At 46.4% G+C, this 24,484-nt stretch overlaps 1 protein-coding gene across 1 annotated transcript in view; it reads right to left on the bottom strand.

Annotated features, from left to right (window-relative positions):
* apc2 (APC regulator of WNT signaling pathway 2) overlaps positions 1-24,484 on the bottom strand; it is a 135,124-nt gene that overhangs the window by 83,282 nt on the left and 27,358 nt on the right. The window contains exons 2-4 of the mRNA XM_086004537.1: positions 14,682-14,772; positions 8,929-9,121; positions 1,798-1,906 (exon numbers count right to left, since the gene is read on the bottom strand). Coding sequence (XP_085860663.1) covers positions 1,798-1,906; positions 8,929-9,121; positions 14,682-14,772 — 393 coding nt within the window. The remainder of the gene's footprint in view (positions 1-1,797; positions 1,907-8,928; positions 9,122-14,681; positions 14,773-24,484) is intronic.

Raw genomic sequence — 24,484 nt, 5'->3', positions numbered from 1 at the left:
AACAGGAGACTTTCATTTGAATACAGTGAGGTCAGAGGGTTAGAGTAGATGGCTCAAGGTTGCAGGTCTCCTTTACTTCACCCCACCCCAAAATAATAAAGCACCTATACGTGTAAGAGCATGTGAATATTTTCACTATAAAAGGGGCTTTCTTAGCAAAAGCTTTTACTAAACATGATACAAGAAGCAAACCATCTCTCACCTCTGCTCGTCAACCTCTCTTTCTACTTTATGACCCTTCTTGTCTCCCTCTCTCTCTATTTAATCAGTGTTACTATGGTTACTGTTGGTCTGAATGCTCCTGCCCTGTTCCTTCCGTCTTCAAGATTAGTCGCTCAGCGCACTTTTTCCTGATTTCTGCATTCTCACCGAGTTGAAATCAAGATTCATTGGGAGGACTCCTACTCGATGCTATAAGATCGCAAAAACGATGAAGCTCCTTAGAGCTGATTTTTCCGGTCCCCACCCTCCACCTGGGTGTAAGTCAGGCACAGGGGGGCGTAGATCTTAACTTTGTGCCATAGTGTAAAGCGGGGGTGGGGGGGGGGGGATAGCGAGTCGGCATCTCTCCTGATTTTTATTTCCGTTGAAGTCAATGGGGAAAAATGTAAAACAACACAGCATTAAAGTCTTTGACGGATTTAGGTTTTTGTAGTGCTCACTGCAAAATAAAATGCGGGAGGATAATAATGTGGGACACACTGAACTCCTTGCCTACATTCCGATATGCGCTCTCTTCACGTGAAGCTATATGCAAGGATGCTAATTTGGAAAATCTATCCCTCTGACATTGACTATAAATGAGCGGGAAATCTAGAAATTAAACCTGCAGTTACAAACGAAAAGGAAAAACGTACATTTTTATAGCGTCTCAAAGCGCTTTACAACCAATGAAGTACTTTTTGAAGTGTAGTCACTGTTGTAATGTGGGAAACGCGGCAGCCAATTTGCGCACAGCAAGCTCCCACAAACAGCAATGTGATAAGGACCAGATAACCTGTTTTTAGTGAAACGGAGATGAGGAGGAATTTCTTCTCTCAGAGAGTGGTGAATCTTTGGAATTCTCTACCCCAGAGGGCTGTGGAGGCTGGAGTTAGATATATTTCTTAAGGCTAAAGGGATCAAGTGATATGGGGAGAAAGCAGGGACAGGGTACTGAATTTGGATGATCAGCCATGATCTCATTGAATGGCAGAGCAGGCTCGAGGGGCCGAATGGCCTACTCCTGCTCCTATTTCTTATGTTCTTATGTTCTTAATGATTTTGGTTGAGGGATAAGTATTTGGCCCAGGACACCGGGGAGGACTCCCCTGCTCTTCTTCGAAATAGTGCCATGGGATCTTTTACATCCTCCTGAGAGAGCAGATGGGGCCTCGGCTCAACGTCTCATCCGAAAGACGGCACCTCCGACAGTGCAGCACTCCCTCGGTACTGCACTGGGAGTGTCAGCCTAGGCAACTTCATGATAGCTTCTTTGTGTTGGGTTGTAAACTCGGTATAAATGGTTAAATTCATTGATCCCACGTTCAAAGTGTGTACAGTTCTAAGATGGGGAGTACACCACTGCAGCGCTGCTTCACCAACCCCTTTCAAACACGGCTCCCTCCTGGGAGGACAGGATCAGTAAATTAAACTAAAATATAGTTATCATTTCAGCAGGCATAATTATATGATATTTGAATGCAGTAACGCCTTGTTTGGGCCTGACCGCCTTTCCAAGATTCTTATGATATGCAGGCTTAGAAATGGGGTTGACCTTAGACTCTCGTCCCATGCTTCGGTTCCAGTGATACTCACACTTCTGATTTGTGAGAGTTCATCTGCCCGCCTGCCAAGATTCTGGATCTGAGTTAAATAAAAGGCTTTCTCTTTCTCTTCCTTTTCAATCTCAGAAAGCAGCAGCACCCTGTGCAAGAAGAGATGAGACATCTTAGCATCAGCAACAAATCAGCCATTTCCCACAAAAGATCAGAACATTTCTGCTGCTAGTTTTTAGCACAGTGTGGAAGTTCCCTGTGCATCAACAAGCTATTTTCAGCTGGCCGTTGCATCCTGTTTCGCCCAGTTATTTTGCTTGTGTTTCCACCCCCTCCAACCGCCACCGCCCCCCCCATTCCCACCGCCACCCCACGCCCCACCATGTATTTCCTTCTCTCTTCTCATGAAGGTGGTGGCCTCGCGCTAGAGTCTGGCTCCACTGGCACCAGCCACCCTGGTGCAAGTGACCATTCTTCAGATATGAGCCCAGACGGCGAGTGTTGGCAGGCTATTCGACTGCGGGTGGAATCGCAGCTGAGCCCGGCTCTGCCCTCACCCAGCAGTGATCGATTGAAACGTATAAAATTCTTAGAGGGCTTGACAGGGTATATACTGAGAGGCTGTTTGCCCTGGCTGGAGCGTCTAGAACTAGGGGGCACAGTCTCAGTTAAGGAGTCGACCATTTAGGACTGAGATGAGGACGAATTTCTTCACTCAGAGGGTTGTGAATCTTTGGAATTCTCTACCCCAGAGGGCTGAGGATGCTGAATCGTTGAGTATATTCAAGGCTGCGATAGATAGATTTTTCGACTCTAGGGGAATCAAGGGATATGGAGATCAGGCGGGAAAGTGAAGTTGAGGTCAAAGATCAGCCATGATCTTATTGAATGGAGGAGCAGGCTCGAGGGGCCGTGTGGCCTACTGCTGCTCATAATTCTTACATTTTTATGTTCGATGAATAGCAATGAAGGGCAGGTTTTTGCAATTCCCTAACCTGGGATACTCCTCTTCTATTTTTTTGCAGAAACTTCCTATGGAGTTATATAATCGTTATAAATGTGAAATTCTCTTCATTTCAATAAAACCTTATCTGAGGAAGGATGTTCTTGCCATGGAAGGAGTTCAGCGAAGATTCACCAGGCTGATACCTGGGATGGCAGGAATGACATATGAGGAGAGATTGGCTCAATTGGGCTTGTACTCGCTGGAGTTTAGAAGACTGAGAGGGGATCTCATTGAAACTTATAAAATTCTGACAGGACTGGACAGACTAGATGCAGGAAGGATGTTCCTGATGGCAGGGGAGTCCAGAACCAGGGGTCACAGTCTAAGGATAAGGGGTAAGCCATTTAGGACAGAAATGAGGAGGAATTTCTTCACCCAGAGAGTGGTGAACCTGTGGAATTCTCTACCACAGAAGGCAGTAGAGGCCAATACATTAAATATATTCAAGAAGGAGTTGGATATATTTCTTAAGGCTAAAGGGATCAAGGGGTATGGGGAGAAAGCAGGGACCGGGTACTGAATTTGGATGATCAGCCATGATCGCATTGAATGGCGGAGCAGGCTCGAGGGGCCAAATGGCCTACTCCTATCTTCTATGTTTCTATGTTTCTATAAAACAAGTGGTCCTGTAGTGTAATCGGTGGCGTGGAGGTTTAGTAGTGTAATTGGTGGTACAGTTAGTGTGGGGATTAAGGGACAGTACACGTGGCAACAGTGAAATACGGAGTATAATGCACAGCTTGGGCTGTGTTACAAGTCATCGGAAAGTTACAATGTCACAAATCAACATCGTCTCAAGCCAAGATGTGTGACACCCTTGTGTTACTTTATGAACTACATACAGGCAGGACTTGGGTGCGATTTTATTCCTTCTTTTGCCCAGTAACAGGTGCAACGGTGGATGTTAACTGACAGCACTATTTCCATAACCAAATCAGGTGATGCAAACTGTAGTGTTGTTGTACCATGCGATTTAGGGGTGTGGTTATACTGCCCTTTGGTGTCAATGCAAAGTGGTTCCAGGTACACAAGTGGCGGTAAACCCAAGTGTCAGATCCGATCTGACCCAAGCCAAGAGAGACAGAGACCAACCACCAGCCCTCCCCCACTCCACCCACCCACCCACCCTGATCCCACCCCCAGGACCTGTTTCACTACATGCCCAGTTTGCATGGGTTGCCGTATTAAGGTGAATTTTTGTGAGTCTCGGCTCGTTCCAAGGGGCCTCGCTGGTTGGAAACACGGATTGGAGGATGAGGTGCGGAGGTCAGCACACCTGATCTGCGGTGGTCCCGATTTTCTGTGATTGGTTGCGATGACCATTGTCATAAATCACATCATTGAGAAACTACCTATGAAATAACACTGGACGGCCAGCTGGTGGCGCCGTCCAAGGAGTATAAATACTCGGGCGTGGGCCCCAGCTTGCCAGGGACATTTTGTAAAGACAAGGAACTAGTGAAATACAACTAGACCTCCATGTTCTGAAACAAAGTTGATTAAAGCCTTGCTTTATGCTCAAACCAAGTGTGTAGTGAGTTTTATTACATCAACCATGAAATCAGGAGCGCTGGAAATCAGCCACGCTGACCTCCCCTCCCCCCCCACGCTCATTTCTTCAATTCACATTCCCCAACGAGCAAGGCTCCAAATTTACCCTTATAATTCCAGCACGTTCCAAAGTCGCATTTTCAAAGTAGCTCAAGCATCCTTTGGACTGCCTGGGAACACTTTTAAGACTCAGGTGGGTTCTTATTAACATGAGTACAAAGTGGGCACTCCCATCCACTCTCTTAAGCGGAACAACTTAGGAGACCGCTGAGCAAGTCTCCATTCTCACTGCACCTTGGACCCAGGCAGGCAGAGGTCAGTCTGCAGTGTAACTGCAGCCTTAAAGTCCAGTGTTATCAGGAATTATTTCTCCGCAGGGGTACCTCGTACTCTATGTGTGTGTATATATTTATATAATTAATGCCTTCACAAAATGAGATGGGGGAACTGTATACAGATATTGCTTTGTCATTGCAATGTCACCCCAGTTGAAACACGATTTTGATTCTTCTGCGAGTGTTTTCATCTCGACCACTAAAAAATCAAATCAATAACATGCAATTGTGAATTATGGTTCGATGGCGTAACAACCCAGCATTAATCCAAAATTCTGGAACTGCTTACTCCCATAAAATAAGCAGAAGAATTCACTTCACAAGAGGTGCTGGAAAGGCACCTCGATCAGTGCCTGCAAGAGATGAATATCTTAGCATTTCAGGCGAGACCTTTCATCGGAACAAATTGGGCAGGATTTTCATTGAGCCGTGAAGGTGGGATTGGAGGCGTGTGGGGGGTTAAATTCATGAAATCGGGAGGCACGAACCCACCCCGCCCCCAACCCGCCTCCATGCCAGTTTCAAAGGAGGCGGATACCCGACCCGCGCTGGGACCCACCTCCCCGAGGCGGGAAGGGGATTAGTGCCAATTAACTGCCTGTTAACAGGTAGTTAACAGGCAGTTTTTAGCCTAATCCCTATTTTCATCCATGAAGTGTGGGATTCCCGATGGCTCCAAACCACACCAAGTTAGCGAGGCGGGCCGTCAGGCTGAAGGGCTTGGAGGGTTCGAGATGTCCGGTGTTCAGGTGAGTGATGGGTGCATGAGTGCAGAGGTAAGTGTGTTCGGTGTGTGTAAAGTGTTTAAAGAAGTTTTACTTACATGTACTTACCTTTACAGCCTTCCTTCCTTCAGGTCTCGGGAGTCCCTCATCTCACCGGCACAGAAAGCAGAATGGCCGCGAGCTGTCAAAATCTGCAGCATTCAGCTTTCTATTCCGGAGAGATCTCTAAATCATCCCGAGAGGAAGGAATTAACCTGGAGTACAGATTGTCAGTGTTTGACAGCTTCAAACAGCTGTGAAACGCTGATATTTCATCTGTCAAAATCTCTTGACAGATGAAATGTCAATCTGTGACGTCACCTGCCGGGTGGCCCTTAATTGGCCTGCTGAGCCTGCTGGGCGGGCTCAACAAGGTCAATCAAGTGAAAATCGCGTGGGTTGGCCACAACTCGATGGAGGCGGGACTACAACCCCGAAAGTTGTAGTCCCGCCTCCTGCCCGCCTCCTCAATGAAAATCCAGCCCATTATATTTCCTGATGGAGGTTAACGCTCACAAATATTGAGATACTTATCCACTTTCAGTGCTGATTGGCCTGTTGTGCATTTTACAAGAGCTCTGGGGCGAGAAAAGGTCATTTAGCCGACCAAGCCTCCTCCCCCTGGCGCCCAAAGGGTCGTTTTCCGACTTGGCACTGCTGCTGAGGAAATTCTAGTGTGCACTGCACTTGTCCCAAATTTTTGTTGTGTGCTCTCAGTGGGTGGCACTCCCTGTTAGCAACATGACACCGGAAATTTACCCCTCCTAACTCTCCCATTATAGCACCCAATTTCATTCTGAAAGCCCCCTAGTGATGTTGTCTGTGAAGCCCCCCTGTGACATTCTTTGGTCCAATTAGCCTGTCCTACTTTGATAAAGTATTCAGACTCAGCCTATCTAATCCATTTAATATTTTATCAAGCTTTTAGTGCAGAAAGAGGCTATTTGGCTTATAGATCCATGATTTGGACTTGAATGTGGGAAGTATGATTAAGAAGTTTGCAGATGATACAAAATTGTCCGTGTGGTTGATAATGAAGAAGAAAGCTGCAGACTGCAGGAAGATATCAATGGACTGGTCAGGTAGGCAGAACAGTAGCAAGTGGAATTCAATCTGGAGAAGTGTGAGGTAATGCATTTGGGAAGGGCTAAAAAGGCAAGGGAATACACTATACATGGTAGGACACTGAGAAGTGCAGAAGATCAGAGGGGCCTTGGAGTGCATGTCCACAGATCCCTGAAGGTAGCAGGACAGATAGATAAGGTGGTTAAGAAGGCATACGGGATACTTGCCTTTATTAGCCGAGGCATAGAATATAAGAGCAGGGAGGTTATGCTGGAACTGTATAAAACACTAGTTAGGCTGCAGCTGGAATACTGCATGCAGTTCTGGTCACCACATTACAGGAAAGATGTCATTACACTAGAGGGGATGCAGAGGAGATTTACGAGGATGTTGCCTGGGCTATGGAATTTTAGCTATGAGGAAAGATTGGATAGGCTGGGGTTGTTTTCTTTGGAACAGAGGAGGCTGAGGGGAGACCTAATTGAGGTGTATAAAATTATGAGGGGCCTAGATAGAGTGGATAGAAAGGGACGATTTCCCTTAGCAGAGGGGTCAATAACCAGGGGGCACAGATTTAAAGTAATTGGGCGGAGATTTAGAGGGGAGTTGAGGAGAAATTTTTCACTCAAAGGGTGGTGGGGGTCTGGGACTCACTGCCTGAAATGGTGGTAGAGGCAGAAACCCTCATTGCATTTAAAAAGTTCTTCGATATGCACTTGAAGTGTCGTAACCTACAGGGCTACAGACCAAGAGTTGGAAAGTGGGATTAGGCTGGAGAGCTCTTTGTCGGCCGGCACGGACACGATGGGCCGAATGGCCTCCTTCTGTGTTGTAAATTTCTATGATTCTAAGGGGATGATTTTGTGAATGGGGGCGCGTTGGAGGCGGGACCTGCTGCTTGTCGGGTTTCAGTCCCGCCTCCATCGATTTGTGGCCAACATACGCTATTTTCCCTTGATTAACCTTGTTAAGCCCGCCCAGCGGGCTTAGCAAGCCAATTAAGGGAAAGCAGGTTGCAGAGCACATCAACGTATGACGTGTCAGCTGTCAAAAATATTTGACAGATGAATTGTCATCATTTGACAGCTCTATGAAGCAGTCAAACAGTGACAATCTCTGCAGTTTGATGAACCTTCTTTCTTTTACAGAAATGAGATGTTTGTTGCATCTAAGAATGCAACGGCCATCTCTCATCTGCAACACGGAGGTGCGAGACTCTCCGTATAGAAACCGACTGAAGCTTGCAGGAAGAAACAAAGGTAAGTACACTTTTAAAAACACTTTGCACTTACCTCAGATACTCACCTCTACACTCTTGCACCCCTCGCTTACCTTCACACCACACTTTTGCAACCCCCTCCTGACCCCCGCAGACCCACTACTCGCCTCGCTGATCTGGCGGGTTTTGGAGCCTTCGGGAAGCCCGCACTTGTGAGGGCTAAAAGGGGATAATCGTATTTTCTGCCTGTTAACTACCTGTTAACAGGCAGTTAATAGGCTTTAATCCCTTCCCGCCTCCAAGGAGACGGGACCCGGCGCGGGACGGCAACCGCCTCCTGGGGAGATGGCATGGAGGCGGGTTGGGGGCAGGTTTTCCACCCACCCCCAAATTCTGCCATTTTCCCAGCAGTCCTGCCTCCAAACCCGCTTCCCCAGGGCTGGCAAAATCGCCCCCTTAGATTCTATGATCATCCCTATTCGTTCCTTGGACCCTTTAATATTTTCTTCGTGTTTAATTAATTCCCTCTTGAATGTTGCGATTGACTCGACTTCAATTGGCACTTGTGGTGTTGCATTCCGTAGTTTAAAAACCGTTTGCATAAAACCATTCTTGCTAATCTCCTACTTTATGATTCTAGTATTCACAGGATCATAGAATCACACAGCACAAAAGGCCCATCGTGCTCTTTGAAATAGCTATTCAATTAGTTCCACTCCTCTGCTCTTTTTCCCCATAGCTCTGCAAATGTTGCCTTTTCAAGTATGCATCCAATTCCCTGCCCAATGTGAGTTTCTCTAATCTTTCCTTATTTCCGGAATTTCTGATTTTTATCCCAAATTTCCAGCGTTCCCAGTTTTTTCTCGTTGTATTTCACTTTAATCTCTCGGACATTCTTTTCAACAGGAGAAAGACCATCTTAACTCGCTCATACTTACACAACCTTTGAAACTCGATAATCGCAGTGACTGCTGATGGACACACCCCTCCCCTAATTAAATAAATGTCCTTGCAGCATTTTCAGGCATAAGAGACAATCGATCGTGCTAACATAACACTGCATTAAATATCGATCAGCCCCGTCCTGAAAGTTAATCACACTTTCACTTCAATGCTGACTACACAACTGACATTAGATAGCAGACTAAATATTATTTTTGAGCAGGGGGACTTTTTCAAGAATTTTGGTTATACGGGGTGAGATCAGCTGAGGAAATTCAAACTGAATTACTTTTCTTCATTAAGTTCCTCCAGGCGCTCCACAGTTCCACTCGCCACCGGCAAATAATCTTGTGTCTGCAGTGTTCCAGGGTGCACTTGGATTCTCTCAGCTCTCTGGTCCAGCGCAAAGTTGGCCTGTCCCGAGCACACCATGTTTGATTGCCACTTCACGTCACATAGATTGGCCACATCCGTGTTCAACTCTACGGAAGAAAACAGAAGAATATTTGACCGTGTATCCTGTTGTCTTGAGAAACGTCAGCTTATTGACGGACGTGCCATTCAACCCGACAAGCCAGCTTGTTAAATGGGGAGAGGTTACAAAATGCTGTGGTTCAGAGGGACTTGGGGGTCCTTGTGCATGAAACACAAAAAGTTAGCATGCAGATGCAGCAAGTAATCAAAAAGGCAAATGGAATGTTGGCCTTTATTGCAAGGAGGTTGGAGTATAAAAGCAGGGAAGTCCTGCTACAACTGTACAGGGTATTGGTGAGACCTGGAGTACTGCGTACAGTTTTGGTCTCCTTATTTAAGGAAGGATATACTTGCATTGGAGGCAGTTCAGAGACGATTCACACGGTTGATTCCTGAGAATGAGGGGGTTGACTTATGAAGAAAGGTTGAGTAGGTTGGGCCTATACTCTTTGGAATTTAGAAGAATGAGAGGTGATCTTATTGAAACATATAAGATACTGAGGGGGCTCGACAGGGTCGATGCAGAGAGGATGTTTCCCCTCGTGGGGAAATCTAGAACTCGGGGGCAGTTTCAGAATAAAGGGTCGCCCTTTTAGAACTGAGATGAGGAAGAATTTCTTCTCTCAGAGGGTTGTAAATCTGTGGAATTCTCTGCCCCAGAGAGCCGTGCAGGCTGGGTCATTAAATACATTTAAGGTGGAGATAGACAGATTTTTACATGATAAGGGAGTGAAGGGTTATGGGGAGCGGGCGGGGAAGTGGCTTTGAGCCCAAGATCAGCCATGATCTTATTGAATGGCGGAGCAGGCTCGAGGGGCCAAGTGGCCTATTCCTGCTCCTATTTCTTATGTTCTTTAGCTCCATAATCAACCCTGCATCGCTGAATCTTTCCTCTCTCCAACTCTCCACTTTAATAACCTTCCCTTGTAACCTATTTCACAACTCGATTACTCTTTGGTTAAAAAGTTCCACCTGAGTTCCTTTCATACTCTTCGAATTTTCAACTTGAGTTGAAAAAATCTAGGCTGACTTTCCCGGTGCAGTGCTGAGGAAGTGCTGCACTGTCAGAGGGGCCGTCTTTTGGAGGAGACGTTAAACCTAGGCCCCCGTCTGCTCTCTCACAGGTGGGCGTAAAAGATCCCATGGCACTATTTCGAAGAAGTGCAGGGGAGTTACAAGTACAACAAAGGAAAAACAAGCAGTGAGCAGGGTGGCCCAGACAACTCTCTTAGCTGGGGAACTGTGTGTGACAAAGGGAGTTCTATAAGATCCAAATTGAGGTTGAAAAATATTTTGTTAAGAAAAAGTAATAGAGGAGGATACATAAATTGGCAGCTGTACATAAATTGGCAGCTATGAAGGGAATTGGCAAAACTGATAAGTGTAGTGTATGTACCTTTAAGAGAGAACTACTTTTACAGCTCCTGTATACTATAGTACCGGCAGTGACCACACCTGTATATAAGCCTTGCGCATGCCTCTGTACCCCCAGTCTTGAGACTACCCTACTCCAGTAAATACCTGTTGATTGTTAAGTTACAGCATCCGTGTGGTTATTGAAAACATCATATTCTCAGAATCACGGATCTAACAATAAGAGCATAAGAGATAGAAGCAGGAATAGGCCATACAGGGTATTGGTGAGACCACACCTGGAGCACTGCGTCAGCCTAGATTTTTGTGCTCAAGCCTCTGGAGGAGGGACTTGAACCCACAACCTCCTGGCTCAGAAAGCAAGAGAGAGTGCTACCCACTGAGCCACAGCTGAAACTGTGGGAAGAGGAAAAACTGTGTAATGTTTTGTGCCACAGAATGGAGCGGGCATTTCCAAGGAGTCACTGTAACCTTCACTGCTTCAGGTCACCATTAAAATGATCAGGAGGAAACCTCTAATCGTGCATAAAATATATGCAACTGAAAGCCTGATGGTCCACTGAATAAAGGGCACTCCCTGGTGTATAATAGAATTCTGTGGATGATCGAGTGCCCAAGGAAGTTTGAAATTAACTTCTGTTACATGTTAAATAAACTAGCAAATCTCACATGGAGTAGCTCTTAGTAAATCAGGTGATCGTGCTTTTTTTTTTAATAAGGACAGGAGTGTTATACCGTGTAATATACAACGATAACAACTTGTATTTACATAGCACCTTTAACATAGTAAAACGTCCCAAATCGCTTCCCAGGAGCGATTATCAAACAAAATTTGACACCGAGCCACATGAGGAGATATTAGGGCAGAGCTTGGTCAAAGAGGTAGGTTTTAAGGAGCGTCTTAAAAGAGGAAAGAGAGGTAGCGAGGCGGAGAAATTTAGGCAGGGAATTCCAGAGCTTAGGGCCTAGGCAACAGAAGGCACGGCCACCAATGGTTGAGCGATTATAATCAGGGATGCTCAAGAGGCCAGAATTAGAGGAGCGCAGATATCTCGGGCGGCTGTGGGGCTGGAGGAGATTACAGAGATAGGGAGGGGTGAGGCCATGGAGGGATTTGAAAACAAGGATGAGAATTTTGAAATTGAGACGCTGCTTAACCAGGAGCCAATGTAGGTCAGCGAGCACAGGGGTGATGGGTGAACGGGACTTGGTGCGAGTTAGGACATGGGCAGCCAAGTTTTGGATGACCTCAAGTTTACGTAGGGTGGAATGTGGGAGGCCAGCCAGGAGTGCGTTGGAATAGTCAAGTCTAGAGGTAACAAAGGCATGGATGAGGGTTTCAGCAGCTGATGGGCTGAGGCAAGGGCGGAGATGGGCGATGTTACGGAGGTGGAAATGGGCGATCTTGCTGATGACGTAGATATGTGGTCGGAAGCTCATCTCGGGGTCAAATATGACACCAAGCTTGTGAAGATGCAGTGTATTATTCTGCTGCCAAGGTTAAGTTGTATGTAACTGGCTTTTCCCCTTTATGGTCACAAAGTCTAAGCACTGTAAATAGGCACATCCTGAAGTCAAGTAAAGGCGTAATGCTACTTGTGAGGGAAGTTAGCAACTTGACAGCTGCTTGTAAATGCCTGGCGACATTAAAGGGTGACATCTGGACTGAAATTTAGCGGTAGTTGGGGCTTCGGGTCAGGGATCAGAGGGGTGCCAGTATCGACCTACCTATATATACATATATACACCCTCCCGACTCCCATTGGCCCCACACCTAAAGCTCTGACCATTGAGGTTGCACTGTATTGAAGGCACATTAATAGTGTTTACATCCACCACAGATGTTGCAGAAGAACATTTACACTGTGTCAAATAAGTGCAGTGAAAACTCACTAGTAGAGTTCATGGGATTAGCTTAACTACAGGTCAACTAGAAAAATACATCAACATATCAGTATTGACGCGACACTGCTGTGCATTACGTACCCACATAATCTAATCTTTTCTGCCGATAAGCCTACATGACCATATGTGTACCTCTTGCAACTGGTGTTGGTATGAACAGCTGTAACACAAGGGTAGAATTTCCGTGTGGGCCTGATCTCCCGGCGTAACAGTATGGAACTTAGCTATCGAGACCAGGGAAGCACAAGTCCCAGCCCAGCCAGCTGATCTCAGGCAGGGCTGCTGCGAGGGTGTTAGAATTGGCCTTCGCACCCCTGCCTTAAGGAGGAGTTTCCACTCCTGATCGCTATTCAATGACCTCTGCTGGAAAGGCTCTTTGGGGCTGGTGTCGTGTAAGGACTGGAGCGGGCTGGACTGTGATTGTCACATCCGTCCGTCCGACCCCACCCAACCCATCCTCCGACAGTCGGACGTGTCAACATTCACTCTCTAGGCCGACTTCCAACGTACTTCATTGGCTGTGAAGCGCTCTGGGACATCCTGAGGCTGTGAAAGGCGCTGTGTAAATGCAAGCCTTCATTTACACCAGCTCCAAGTAAAACTCCACAATGTACTGAAAAAAAAATCAGCTCCAAACTACAACCCCCCGGCATTCGGTGAGCGAACTTTTTTTCCCAACTGAAATGATTGGACTATCAGCCTAAACTAATTCATTGATGTATTTATAGAGTTGCTTGCAGTAAAAATTTAGTCAGAATCCTCTCTCACACAGGAATCAATTGCAGTCACACTTTTCAAATGGAAAACAATTGCTCGAAGCTTGTATAGCGAGAGCAAGCGCTGCATTGATCACAATAACATCCCCAGGGGTGGGGGGGGGGGGAGGGAGGGGTAGGACAGCAATAATAAAACAGAAGAGGGGGAATCAATATGAGAAAAGATAGATCTGTTGTGAGGTGGTAAAATCGAGAACTGAGAAAACAGGGTTTGGGTAACGGCACACAACAGACGCGATGAGATAAAAGGATTACCTTCAAAATCAGGCCAAGGTTCACAGGCCAGTTATATTTATGACAATGATTATAATACTGTTGGCAGGGTCATTGCCCGTTCCAGCAGGGCTGTAACCCCAGCCCACTTTGTGGAATTACTGTGATGTAAATTAAGCCGAGGAGCAGGCATTTTAAACTCCAATGCACCATTGATGGGTGTCCCGCCCAGGCGCAATTCTGCCTCCATATCAAGGGCAAGAGATTGTGACTCAGCCAGTGGTCACGGGCCTGTACTTAAAGCTGAAAAAAGTTGCACCAGACATTAGCTCGGTCACATTTTTTGACACATTCAGCCAATTTCTACACTTCTACGCCTCAAATAAGAAAGAAAGAACTCGGATTTCTACAGCACCTTTCATGACCTCAGGACGTCCCAAAGCGCTTTGCAGCCAATGAAGTTCTTTTTGAAGTGCAGTCACTGTTGTAACGTAGTAAACGCGGCCGCCGATTTGCGCACAGCAAGCTCCCACAAACAGCGATGTGAAAATGACCAGGTAACCTGTTTTTTTAGGTGTTGGCTGCGCTATAAACATTGGCCAGGACACCGGGGAGATCGCCCCCTGCTCTTCTTCAAAATAGTGCCGTGGGGTCTTGCATCTCCACCTGAGAGAGCAGACGGGGCCTCGGTTAAATGTCTCATGTGAACGACGGCACCTCCGACAGTGCAGCACTCCCTCAGCACTGCACTGGGAGTGTCGGCCTAGATTTTTGTGCTCAAGTCCCTGGAGTGGGGACTTGAACCCACGACCTTCTGACTCAGAGGTGAGAGAGTGCCACCCACTGAGCCACGGCTGACACCAAATGACCCTTTGGGGGGCAGGTTTTCAGCAAATCTGAAGCTAATTTCCTTGGATTGTCCCACCCGTTCTATTTGGAGGATCTGAACATAAGAAATAGGAGCAGGAATAGGCCACTTGGCCCCTCGAGCCTGCTCCGCCATTCAATAAGATCATGGCTGATCTTGGGCTCAAAGCCACTTCCCTGCCCGCTCCCCATAACCCTTCACTCCCTTATCTTGCAAAAATCTGTCTATCTCCACCTTAAATGTATTTAATGACTCAGCCTCCACGGCTCCCTGGGGCAGAGAATTCCACAGATTTACGACCCTCTGAGAGAAGAAATATGCTGTGATGGATGGAGAGATTTTTGTTTTTTAAAATAGATAAACCGGTAAATACTTTCTCACAGGGACTCCCGATCTTTACGTTGCGTATTAAGACATTAGTATATGTCCTACCTTTCAGCTGGTCCAGAATCTCGTTCCTCCCAGTGGAAGCCAAGTTACAAGCCTCTTGCTCCAGCTTGCTCTGAAGCTGCTTTAGCATTTCCTGCAGTAGGTAATTAAGGGTAATCAGTGCACCTATCATCCTGCTACAACAGGTGTGACACACACACACACACACACAGAGGAAAACTGGACAGTCAGAAGAAGCTTTAAGAGGGCCTGTGGTATTGAGACTGCTCCCGAGAGTGACTTTTATTTTCTTCTTCCTTACGGTCCCTGCCAAATTTCCACAACGTCAAAAGGCTCCTTTCGTTGTGTTCTCCAAACCCCGTGACGTGTTGCTTTATCGCACCCAGCACTGAACAGGGGCATTAATTGGAGCACGTGTAAATGATATAGTCGGCTGTGAGATACGGCTCGTTCTGGTGATCTCCTCAGCTCCACTGTACTCACTGATGAAAGCTCCTGCTAGTGAACGTCGGTTTTAGGTTCACTTAATGTCATGGCCCAGTGGCCCAGTACAGAATCAATGTTGTAATACAGAGATCTGCCCTTGCAAATGTAAAATGTCCTCTTATTGATCCTGGAATCCTTTGCTTTTTTATTTCATTCCCTTCTAAATATGCCATACACCATTATTACTGCAACAAAACAATACTGAATCCATTCTTTGCCACAGAGGCATTGCACGGAGCTGTGGGCTCTGCGGTTCTCTGCTAAGCTGAAATAATGAAACAGGCCCCTTTCTCTTAAGCGTCGTATGAAAGGAAGTGGAAGTGCCTAGTTCCTGCTGTAATAGTGCTGCTGCATAACACATGTAGGTATCAGCATTACATGACCTTTTCTCTTCAAATTCCCGGCACTCTTAACTCCAAAGATTAAGCCGTGCGCTATTTAAAGCAGTGAATCAATCCCGCGTTGCTAGCGGAAAGGTCAAAAACAATATTAACGTGTCCAAGGCATTTCGACGCTGCAGCCCTTCTCCAGCGAGCCGCTCTAAGTTGCAAAGTGCCCAGAAGATGATGCTGCTCTAGAGCATGGTTAAAAAAGCCGCTACTGCACCTAGCTCCTGTGCCCATGAATCCCATCGATCACTTCAAAAGCACTGTGCTGCCTGTATTGGAGACACCAAGGACGGACACATTGAGGGGCCTAATTCCACAGCACCGCCACTGTATGTCTGATATCCACACCCAGAAACAGCCACTCTGGAAAGGATGGGCTCGTGACATCAACTTCCACAAGTGTGTGCACCGGCTGCATCCTGCACCTTTATATTTTAACTTAAAAGGGGGGGTGGGGGGGGAAGTCACTTCAAAGCACAGCTCAATGCGTAGTCTCCCGGCCTTTCCGCATTTGGCTTCCATTTGCTGCTCTGCAGATGGTTTCCCCCCTGTTCTACGTGATTAAATCAGAGATTCAGGTCGCTTTAGGCTTGCCATGTCGGAACAAGATGCAGCTGCACTCAGCCCCGTATCCTGCTCCGCTCCAAACACTACATCAAAAGCAGCAGCAGCCAACAGATCTTCTGAGGCTGGGGCTCAGCGCCTCCCAGAAGCACACGCACAGGAAAGATTTTAAATGCAATTTCAGAAGTCTGATGCAGTCCATCGATAAAACACCAGAAGTGCTGCATCATGCTGGCATCACTTGACAAGTGAAAAAAAAACACTCAAACTGCAACACCAGCAGATAGGCGTCATCCCATTAAACGTTCCAGCACTTGTCTTGTGTGTCCTTCGGGGGTCATTTTACCCTATCGCGTCGGGCGGGAAACCCACAGGAGCGGGTGAAATGCTGGATTTACATCCCACCCAATATCACTCTCCTTTGACTTCAATAGGAGAGTAAAATCAGGCGGGTGTAAAGCCACTGTTGCCCCCCCTCCCCCCGCCACCGCCAGTTTCCCGACGGCCAGGTTAGGTTAAAATTACCCCTAATTATGTCAGCTTGGTTAATCCTTTGTCCTTCCCGGTCACAAAATCAAGCAGTAATTACTTAAAGCTTGCATGATGACAGATAAGGAGACTTCAGTCATCAAATACAGACTGCGGCATGAAATGCTAATGCAAGAAGAATGGGGTGTTGGGGATTTCCAAAATATGCAAACTGCAGTTGCCAACTTTAAGAACATAGGAACATAAGAAATAGGAGCAGGAGTCGGTCATTTGGCCCCTCGAGCCTGCTCCGCCATTCAATAAGATCAATGGTTGATCTGATCTTGGCCTCAACTCCACTTCCCTGCCGGCTCCCCATAACCCTTGACTCCCTTACCATTCAAAAATCTGTCTATCTCCACCTTAAATATATTCAATGACCCAGCCTCCACAGCTCTCTGGGGAAGAGAATTCCACAGATTCACGACCCTTAGAGAAGAAATTCCTCCTCATTTCCGTTTTAAATGGGTGCCCCCTTATTCCTGAAATTATGCCCCCTAGTTCTAGATTCCCCCACGAAGGGAAAACATCCTCTCTGTATCTACCCTGTCAAGCCCTTTCTGAAATGTGGTTTGCTAATCAGAGCAAATTAAGATCTGTACGTCAACAAGTCAAACAACAGCAATAATTTGCGCATAAAAAATGTCCCAAGATGTTTCCCACCAGAAATACATAGAGGACCAGATGGCGAGCCATGGAGTGAGAGAGAGATTATGAAGGGAGATCGAAAGGATTACATAGGATAGGATATACGGCACAGAAACAGGCCATTCGGCCCAACCAGTCCATGCCGGCGTTTATGCTCCACTCGAGCCTCCTCCCGTCTTTCCTCATCTAACACTATCAGCGTAACCCTCTATTCCCTTCTCCCTCAGATGCTTGTCTAGCCTCCCCTTAAATGCATCTATACTGTTCGCCTCAATCACTCCCTGCGGTAGTGAGTTCCACATTCTCACCACTCTCTGGGTAAAGAAGTTTCTTCTGAATTCCCCATTGGATTTCTTGGTGACTAATTTCTTCAGTGTGCCTACAAGTGAAGTTAGTCCTGTGGTGAACAATAAAAGTGGTCTTGCGGGTGTTGCATCCGATGCCAAATGTTGTGAAAAGCTTGGTCAAAAAGTTGGGTTTTGTGTACGTTCGTTACAAATGGAGCGAGAATTGGAGAGGCCGGTGGGGTTTAGGGAGGGAATTCCAGAGAGCAGACAAGAAAACCCCTGAAAGAAATCAAATAATTCCAACAACCTCTTGTGGCTTTGGGTAGCTTAGGGTTTGGAGTCTGATTGTGATGTTTAGTTGCTATCTGACCGGTCCTGTTAAGGCTACAATCCTGGGCTCCTCTGCACCCCCACTCCCTTCGAACCACCATTGGCGGCCGTGTCTTAAGCTGTCTAGACCCTAAGCTCTGACATTTCCCTGCCTTCCATCTCTCCACCGCTCTCTCCTTCTTTAAGACTCTCCTTAAAACTTACCTTTTTGACCAAGCTTTTGGTTACCTGTCCTAGTATCTCCATCTTTAGCTCGGTGTTAACTTTTTGTCTGATTACGCGCCTGTGAAACGCCTTGGGACATATTCCTATGTTAAAGCTGCTATATCAATGCAGGTTGTTGTTGTTGTACTGCTGAAAATAGACAAAACTAGGCAGTTGTAGTTGGCGGTGATTTGCTGGCCTCATTCATAGAACAATTGTAACTGATTGTAAATTTCAGACTCCAGGTCAATGGCTGGATTTCTTTCCTTTTTTTAATATTATTTTGGATCCATAACAAAAAGTGACGTCTAGTATCTGATGCCTGCTGTATAATGTCTGGTGTGTGCGGAAACAAGAGAGAGCAAGTAAAATCCAGATTTCAAGCAAATAGTTTGAAACAAATCATGTCAATGGTAACATTGACCATAGAATCAATTACTTTAAATCTATGCCCCCTGGTTATTGACCTCTCTGCTAAGGGAAATAGGTCCTTCCTCGCCACTCTATCTGGGCCCCGCATAATTTTATACACCTCAATTAAGTGTCCCCTCAGCCTTCTCTGTTTCAAGGAAAACAACCCCAGCCTATCCAGTCTTTCCTCATAGCTAAAATTCTCCAGTCCTGGCAACATGAGAAGAAGAAAGAGACTTGCATTTATATAGCGCCTTTCACAACCACTGGACATCCCAAAGCGCTTTACAGCCACTGAAGTAAGTTTGAAGTGTAGGCACTGTTGCAATGTAGGAAATACGGCAGCCAATTTGCACACAGCAAGCTGTTTTAGTGATGTTGATTGAGGGATAAATATTGCCCAGGACACCTTGGATAACTCCCCTGTTCAAATTCAAAACAGTGTTATGGGATCTTTTACACCCACCTGAGAGCATACAAGGCCTCGGTTTAACTTCTCATCCGAAAGACGGCACCTCTGACAGTGCAGCACTCCCGACAGTGCAGCGCTCCCTCAGTATTGCACTGGAGTGTCAGCCTAGATTTTTGTGCTCAAGTCTCTGGAGTGGGGCTTGAACCCACAACCTTCTGACATCAAAGGCAGGAGTGCTACCCACTGAGCCACAGCTGACACAAAAGGCATAAACACTGAATTGTGTGGCACACACACAAAATATAACCGGGTGTCCTGTAACTGAATTACAGCTTTAAACAGCTGCATAATTTTTTTTCAATACAACTTTTATTACTGCAACCTTTTAAAAAGAGAAATGTTTTCTAATCTGCTCACATGCTCATCAATCTCCTCTGTACCCTCTCTAGTGCAATCACATCTTTCCTGTAATGGGCTAGTTTAAAAGAATTCTTGTGCACGGTGCACTTGTAATTACAGTCAACATACTAGGACACAATAGCCCTGCTCCCAGTGTGGAATCGGACGTGAAGGTTAGCATGCCAAAATCGCTGCACTCCTGATTTTCTGGCCACTGATTGAATGTATGAAAAATCAGGGTGTTTTTCATATCGTGCACCCTGACCTCCCTGCTAAATTCTCTGATCTACGCTTTCTTCAAGTGGGGCTCTGTGCCGGAAACAACATCTTGCAATCTCAGGACTAATGTTTAAAACTGGCAGTTCTTTGTTGGTGTACAATAGTGTTTCCAGTTCATGGTCTTTCAAATGCTCTTTATGGTCAATTCAGAAGTATATAACGGACCAGAATTTGCTGGCGCGGGGCATCTCGCAGCATATCTCGTTAATGAGTCTTTTTCCCTCACCCTTCCGCTCAAAATTGTTTTGCGCATGAGGTTGTTGGAATTGTGAAATGAAAACGGGGCAACGAGGCGTCTGGGACCATGGTGAACGACGGGACCAACAGTCTGTCTCCTTAACCAGTGGGAGTTAAGGATTGAGAAAGAAACAGAGGAACGACGGAGACGGAGGGTCAATTAGAGTCCGATCAGGTACGGAAAGAAATAAAGGGAGGGAAAGAAAGATTGGATTAAGAGAGAGAAAAAAAAGACAAAAGGAAAAAGACATTTTTTAAAAAAACATTTAAATTCATATTTTGAAACTCGCTAAGAATAATTTACAAAAAGAAAATACCGCAGATACTGGAAATCTGAAATAAAAACAGAAAATGGTGGAGATACTCAGCAGGTCAGGCAGCATCTATGGAGAGAGAAACAGAGTTAACATTTCAGGTCGATGACCTTTGGTCAGAACTGGAAAAAAGCAGGAAATGGAACAGATTTTTAAGCAAGTGTAGGAGCTGGGAAAGGGGGGAGGGGATGAAAGAACAAAAGGGAAGGTCTGTGATAGGATAGAAGGCAGGAGAGGTTAAGAGACATTAAGAGATATTTTACTATCTGCAGGAATGAAACTCCACAGTTTCAATTGTTCCCTTTCTGGGCCAAAGAGGTTGAGTAGCATTGCAGGAACATAAATCTCATCATTAAACGGTCCTTACGTTGCTAAGTACCAGCCCTAACTTTCTGCGGTGAGCTTAATTGGCAATTAATGTGCAAGTGCAGCAATTTCTTGAAACTCGTGAGGAGATTGACGCCGAGCTGCCATTTTCGCGAGGCTAACGGCGGAACGGCGCAAATCGTCTGGCGATTTTGCATTTAAATGAGCTACAGAGAAGTCCCAGCAAGCCTGTGCTCCCAGAGCAGAGCTTCCCCGAATGGGAACACGAGCCAAAGATAGAGCTGAAACGCCTCATCCTCCAACCCACCCACCTTTCGAGCAAGGTTCCAATCCAGGAGCACAGGCTCACCGAATTTGCTGTAAATGAGGCCTCATAACTGAAGAAATCACTGAAATATATTTCCCAACAGTAGAATCCATATTTTGAGCAATTTCATAAATCACAATTGCCAACATCTATTCTTACGGGACTATGGTCCTAATATTAGCCAGCGGGTCCATTTTTTATATATGTTTCCCTGACCAGCCATCCTTGTGGACTGTTGGTGTTATATTGGCACTTTCATACTGTGTCCCCTTAAGAACTGCCTTGAGGTTCTCAAAGTTCACTTCACATAGGATCTTTGCAAGCAGCAGGGACCTATTTTTTAATTTGGTGCTGGGTCTGAACATAGATCCCAGGGGTCAAGAGGGCGAAGTGAATCTCCGAAGTTCCCTGCTGCAATTCTTGAAGGGAAAAAGGTGCAGATTTTTGTTTCCATCTTACTGACTTAATTTTCTTTTATTATTGGCTGATCTGCAATGGCAGGTAATTTCCACAGCTGACGTCAACATGTACAGCAGGTTTACGTGACTGCGGGAATCCCAGTGGCCCTGGGTAATGGGTTGCTGTGTCCCACCAGCCTTTCATAGTGCCTTGCGGTCAGTTTACATTCTGCACACACCTTCAAATGGAAGTGCTGTGCTATGTGGCTGCTCTTAGTGCTCTGGGGGAAGACCACTACAGCAAAAGCTGCCGGTAAATATTTTTTGATTCGTTCCTGGGTTGTGGGTGTCGCTGGCAAGGCCAGCATTTATTGCCCATCCCTAATTGCCCTCGAGAAGGTGGTGGTGAGCTACATTCTTGAACCGCTGCAGTCCGTGTGGTTAAGGTGCTCCCACAGTGCTGTTAGGGAGGGCATTCCAGGATTTTGACCCAGCGACGATATATTTCCAAGTCTGGATGGTGTGTGACTTGGAGGGGAACTTGGAGGTGAACTTGGAGGTGGTGGTGTTCCCATGCGCCTGCTGCCCTTGTCCTTTTAGGTGGTAGAAGTCGCGGGTTTGGGAGGTGCTGCCGAAGAAGTCTTGGCGAGTTGCTGCACTGCACCTTGTAGATGGTAAACACTGCAGCCATGGTGCGCCGGTGGTGGAGGGAGTAAATGGCCAACATGCCCCAGCTTGAGACAATGGAGAGGACCGTTTCTACTTCCCATCTGTGGCACGGGTGGTACAACGTTTCTCGAGGCGAGGCTCTGTGCTAACGGAAGCACTATTTTCTTGTGATTCATGCTGCACTGCTGCAACCAAAGGCAGGGCAGCCACCAGTAACGGCTGTTTAATATAAACAGCCATATAAATATAATATAAATTGTCCATCTCACTGGGTGTCAATGAAAGCAATACAATTTTGTTTCTTTTTTGTTTTCCCTTTTACCGTGCTTCCTCCACCAACGCGCACATTGGGCTGGATTTTCATTGGGCCGTGGAGGCAGGATTGGAGGCATGTGGGGGTTTAAAATCCCGAAATCGGGGGTCCCGACCCCATCCCGCACCCAACCCGCCTCCATGCCAGTTTCAAAGGAGGCGGGTACCCGCCCTGCACTGGGGACCCGCCTACCCGAGGCAGGAAGGGATTAGTGCCAATTAACTGCCTGTTAACAGGTAGTTAACAGGCAGTTTTTAGCCTAATCCCTATTTTCATTGTTGAAATGTGGGATTCCTGACAGCTCCAAACCACGCCATGTTAGCGAGGCGGGCCGTCGGGATGAAGGGCTTGGAGGGGTCGAGATGTCCGGTGTTCAGGTGAGTGATGGGTGCATGAGTGCAGAGGTAAGTGTGTTTGGTGTGTGTAAAGTGTTTAAAGAAGTTCTACTAACCTTTACTTACCTTTACAGCCTTCCTTCCTTCAGGTCTCGGGAGTCCCTCATCTCACCGGCACAGAAAGCAGAATGGCCGCGAGCTGTCAAAATCTGCAGCCTCTGCTTTCTGTTCCGGGAAGATCTCTAAATCATCCTGAGAGGAAGGAATTAAACTGGAGTACAGATTGTCAGTGTTTGACAGCTTCAAACAGCTGTCAAATGCTGATATTTCATCTGTCAAAAGGTCTTGACAGATGAAATTTCAATCTGTGACGTCACCTGTTGCCGGGTGGCCCTTAATTGGCCTGCTGAGCCCGCTGGGCGGGTTCAACAAGGTCAATCAAGTCTAAATTGCGTGGGTTGGCTAGAACTCGATGGAGGCGGGACTACAACCCCAAAAGTTGTAGTCCCGCCTCCTACCCTCCTCCTCAATGAAAATCCAGCCCTTTGACTTAGGTCGATGCAGTCAGGTAATTTCCATGCCCCATATTGTGTTGTCAGTGCCCACTCTCTAAATGGCAGCAAGGAAAATGTATACATTTGAAAGAGCCAGTGCAGGCACGATGGGCCGAGTGGCCTCCTTCTGTGCTGTATCGTTCTATGATCACAAAATGTGAATTTGTGCTGTTTAATTTTTCTAAGCGTGGTTTTTGTTTTTAACGGCTGCGGCCAGTCATGGGTTAATCAGTTAACTGATCTTCGGCCTACGGGCTACACGTCAAAGGGGCTCAGCAGCCTCATCCTAATTAACATAATTAATTCATTTTCTTTGAAGATAATTGACATGAATCAACTGAGCGGCCTGCGGGTGGCGCTGTCCAGGGAGAGTATAAATACTCGGGCACGGGCCCAGCTTGCGCAGAGCATTCTTAACAGGAACTAGTGAAGCACACAACTAGACCTCCCTGTTGTAAAACAGTTGATTAAAGCTTTGTTTAACGCTTAGACCAAGTGCCTAGTAGTTTTCTTACATCAATAATGAATTACTCTCAGCAGTGTGGAATCTCGTGCCCTGTAACTGCGATCAGATTTGTGTGCCGTGGAATTCTGTGTGTGAGAAGTTTGCCATGGACATAAATGTATTTTTATTGATGTTTCACGTCAATAATATTCAGTCGGGATGTATGAAAGCCGTAGGTCCTACTTACCGAAACAGCCTAGAGTGGCACCAGTGTCAAGGGTAGACCTTCATACGTGTTTAAAATGTTCATACCGTTCAGTCTATCATACCATTGTATTTTATATAAATTCACAGTTGGATTCGTGTGAGTTTTTAAAAAATTCATTCTGGGGATATGGGCGGCACTGGCAAGTCCAGCGTTTATTGGCCATTCCCAGTTGCCCTTGAGAAGGTGGCAGTGAGCTGTTTTCTTCTTGTGCCGTTGCAGTCCGTGTGGTGAAAGTGCTCCCGCAGTGCTGTAAGGTAAGGAAATCCAGGGGGGACTCGGCGTCCATGAAGGAACGGCGATCTATGTCCAAGTCGAGATGGTGTGTGACTTGGAGGGGAAATTGGAGGTGGTGGCATTCCCATGCACCTGCTGCCCTTGTCCTTCTAGGTGGTGGAGGTCGCGGGTTTTGGAAGGTGCTGCCAAAGAGTGTCACCAGTTTACACAATCAGTCGTGAATGCAACCACTGTGTTGTTTACAGACATTTCCATTAGGATTCCAGCCAGTTAGCATTCCACTGGGTCATGATATTATGGCCTAAACCTAACGAAATATGAAGAGAATTCACAGTATTGTCACCTGTCAGAATTGATCAGGATTATTGGACAGCACCATTTTCAAAGGGTTTAACACTAGAGGGTCTTTCTATGTTCTAAAGTTCTTTCTGGGTTTCTGGATTTTGCCTACACTCAAGGCCATGAAAACCCCCAGTATGAGGGTCAGGCTATTTACATATAGTGGGC

Source organism: Somniosus microcephalus, chromosome 13, assembly GCF_052327205.1.
Source record: "Somniosus microcephalus isolate GS21.2 chromosome 13, FLI_Smic_1.0, whole genome shotgun sequence".
NCBI lineage: Eukaryota > Metazoa > Chordata > Chondrichthyes > Squaliformes > Somniosidae > Somniosus > Somniosus microcephalus.
Note: the sequence above shows the minus strand (reverse complement) of the source record. Positions and strands in the feature narration are given on the sequence as shown.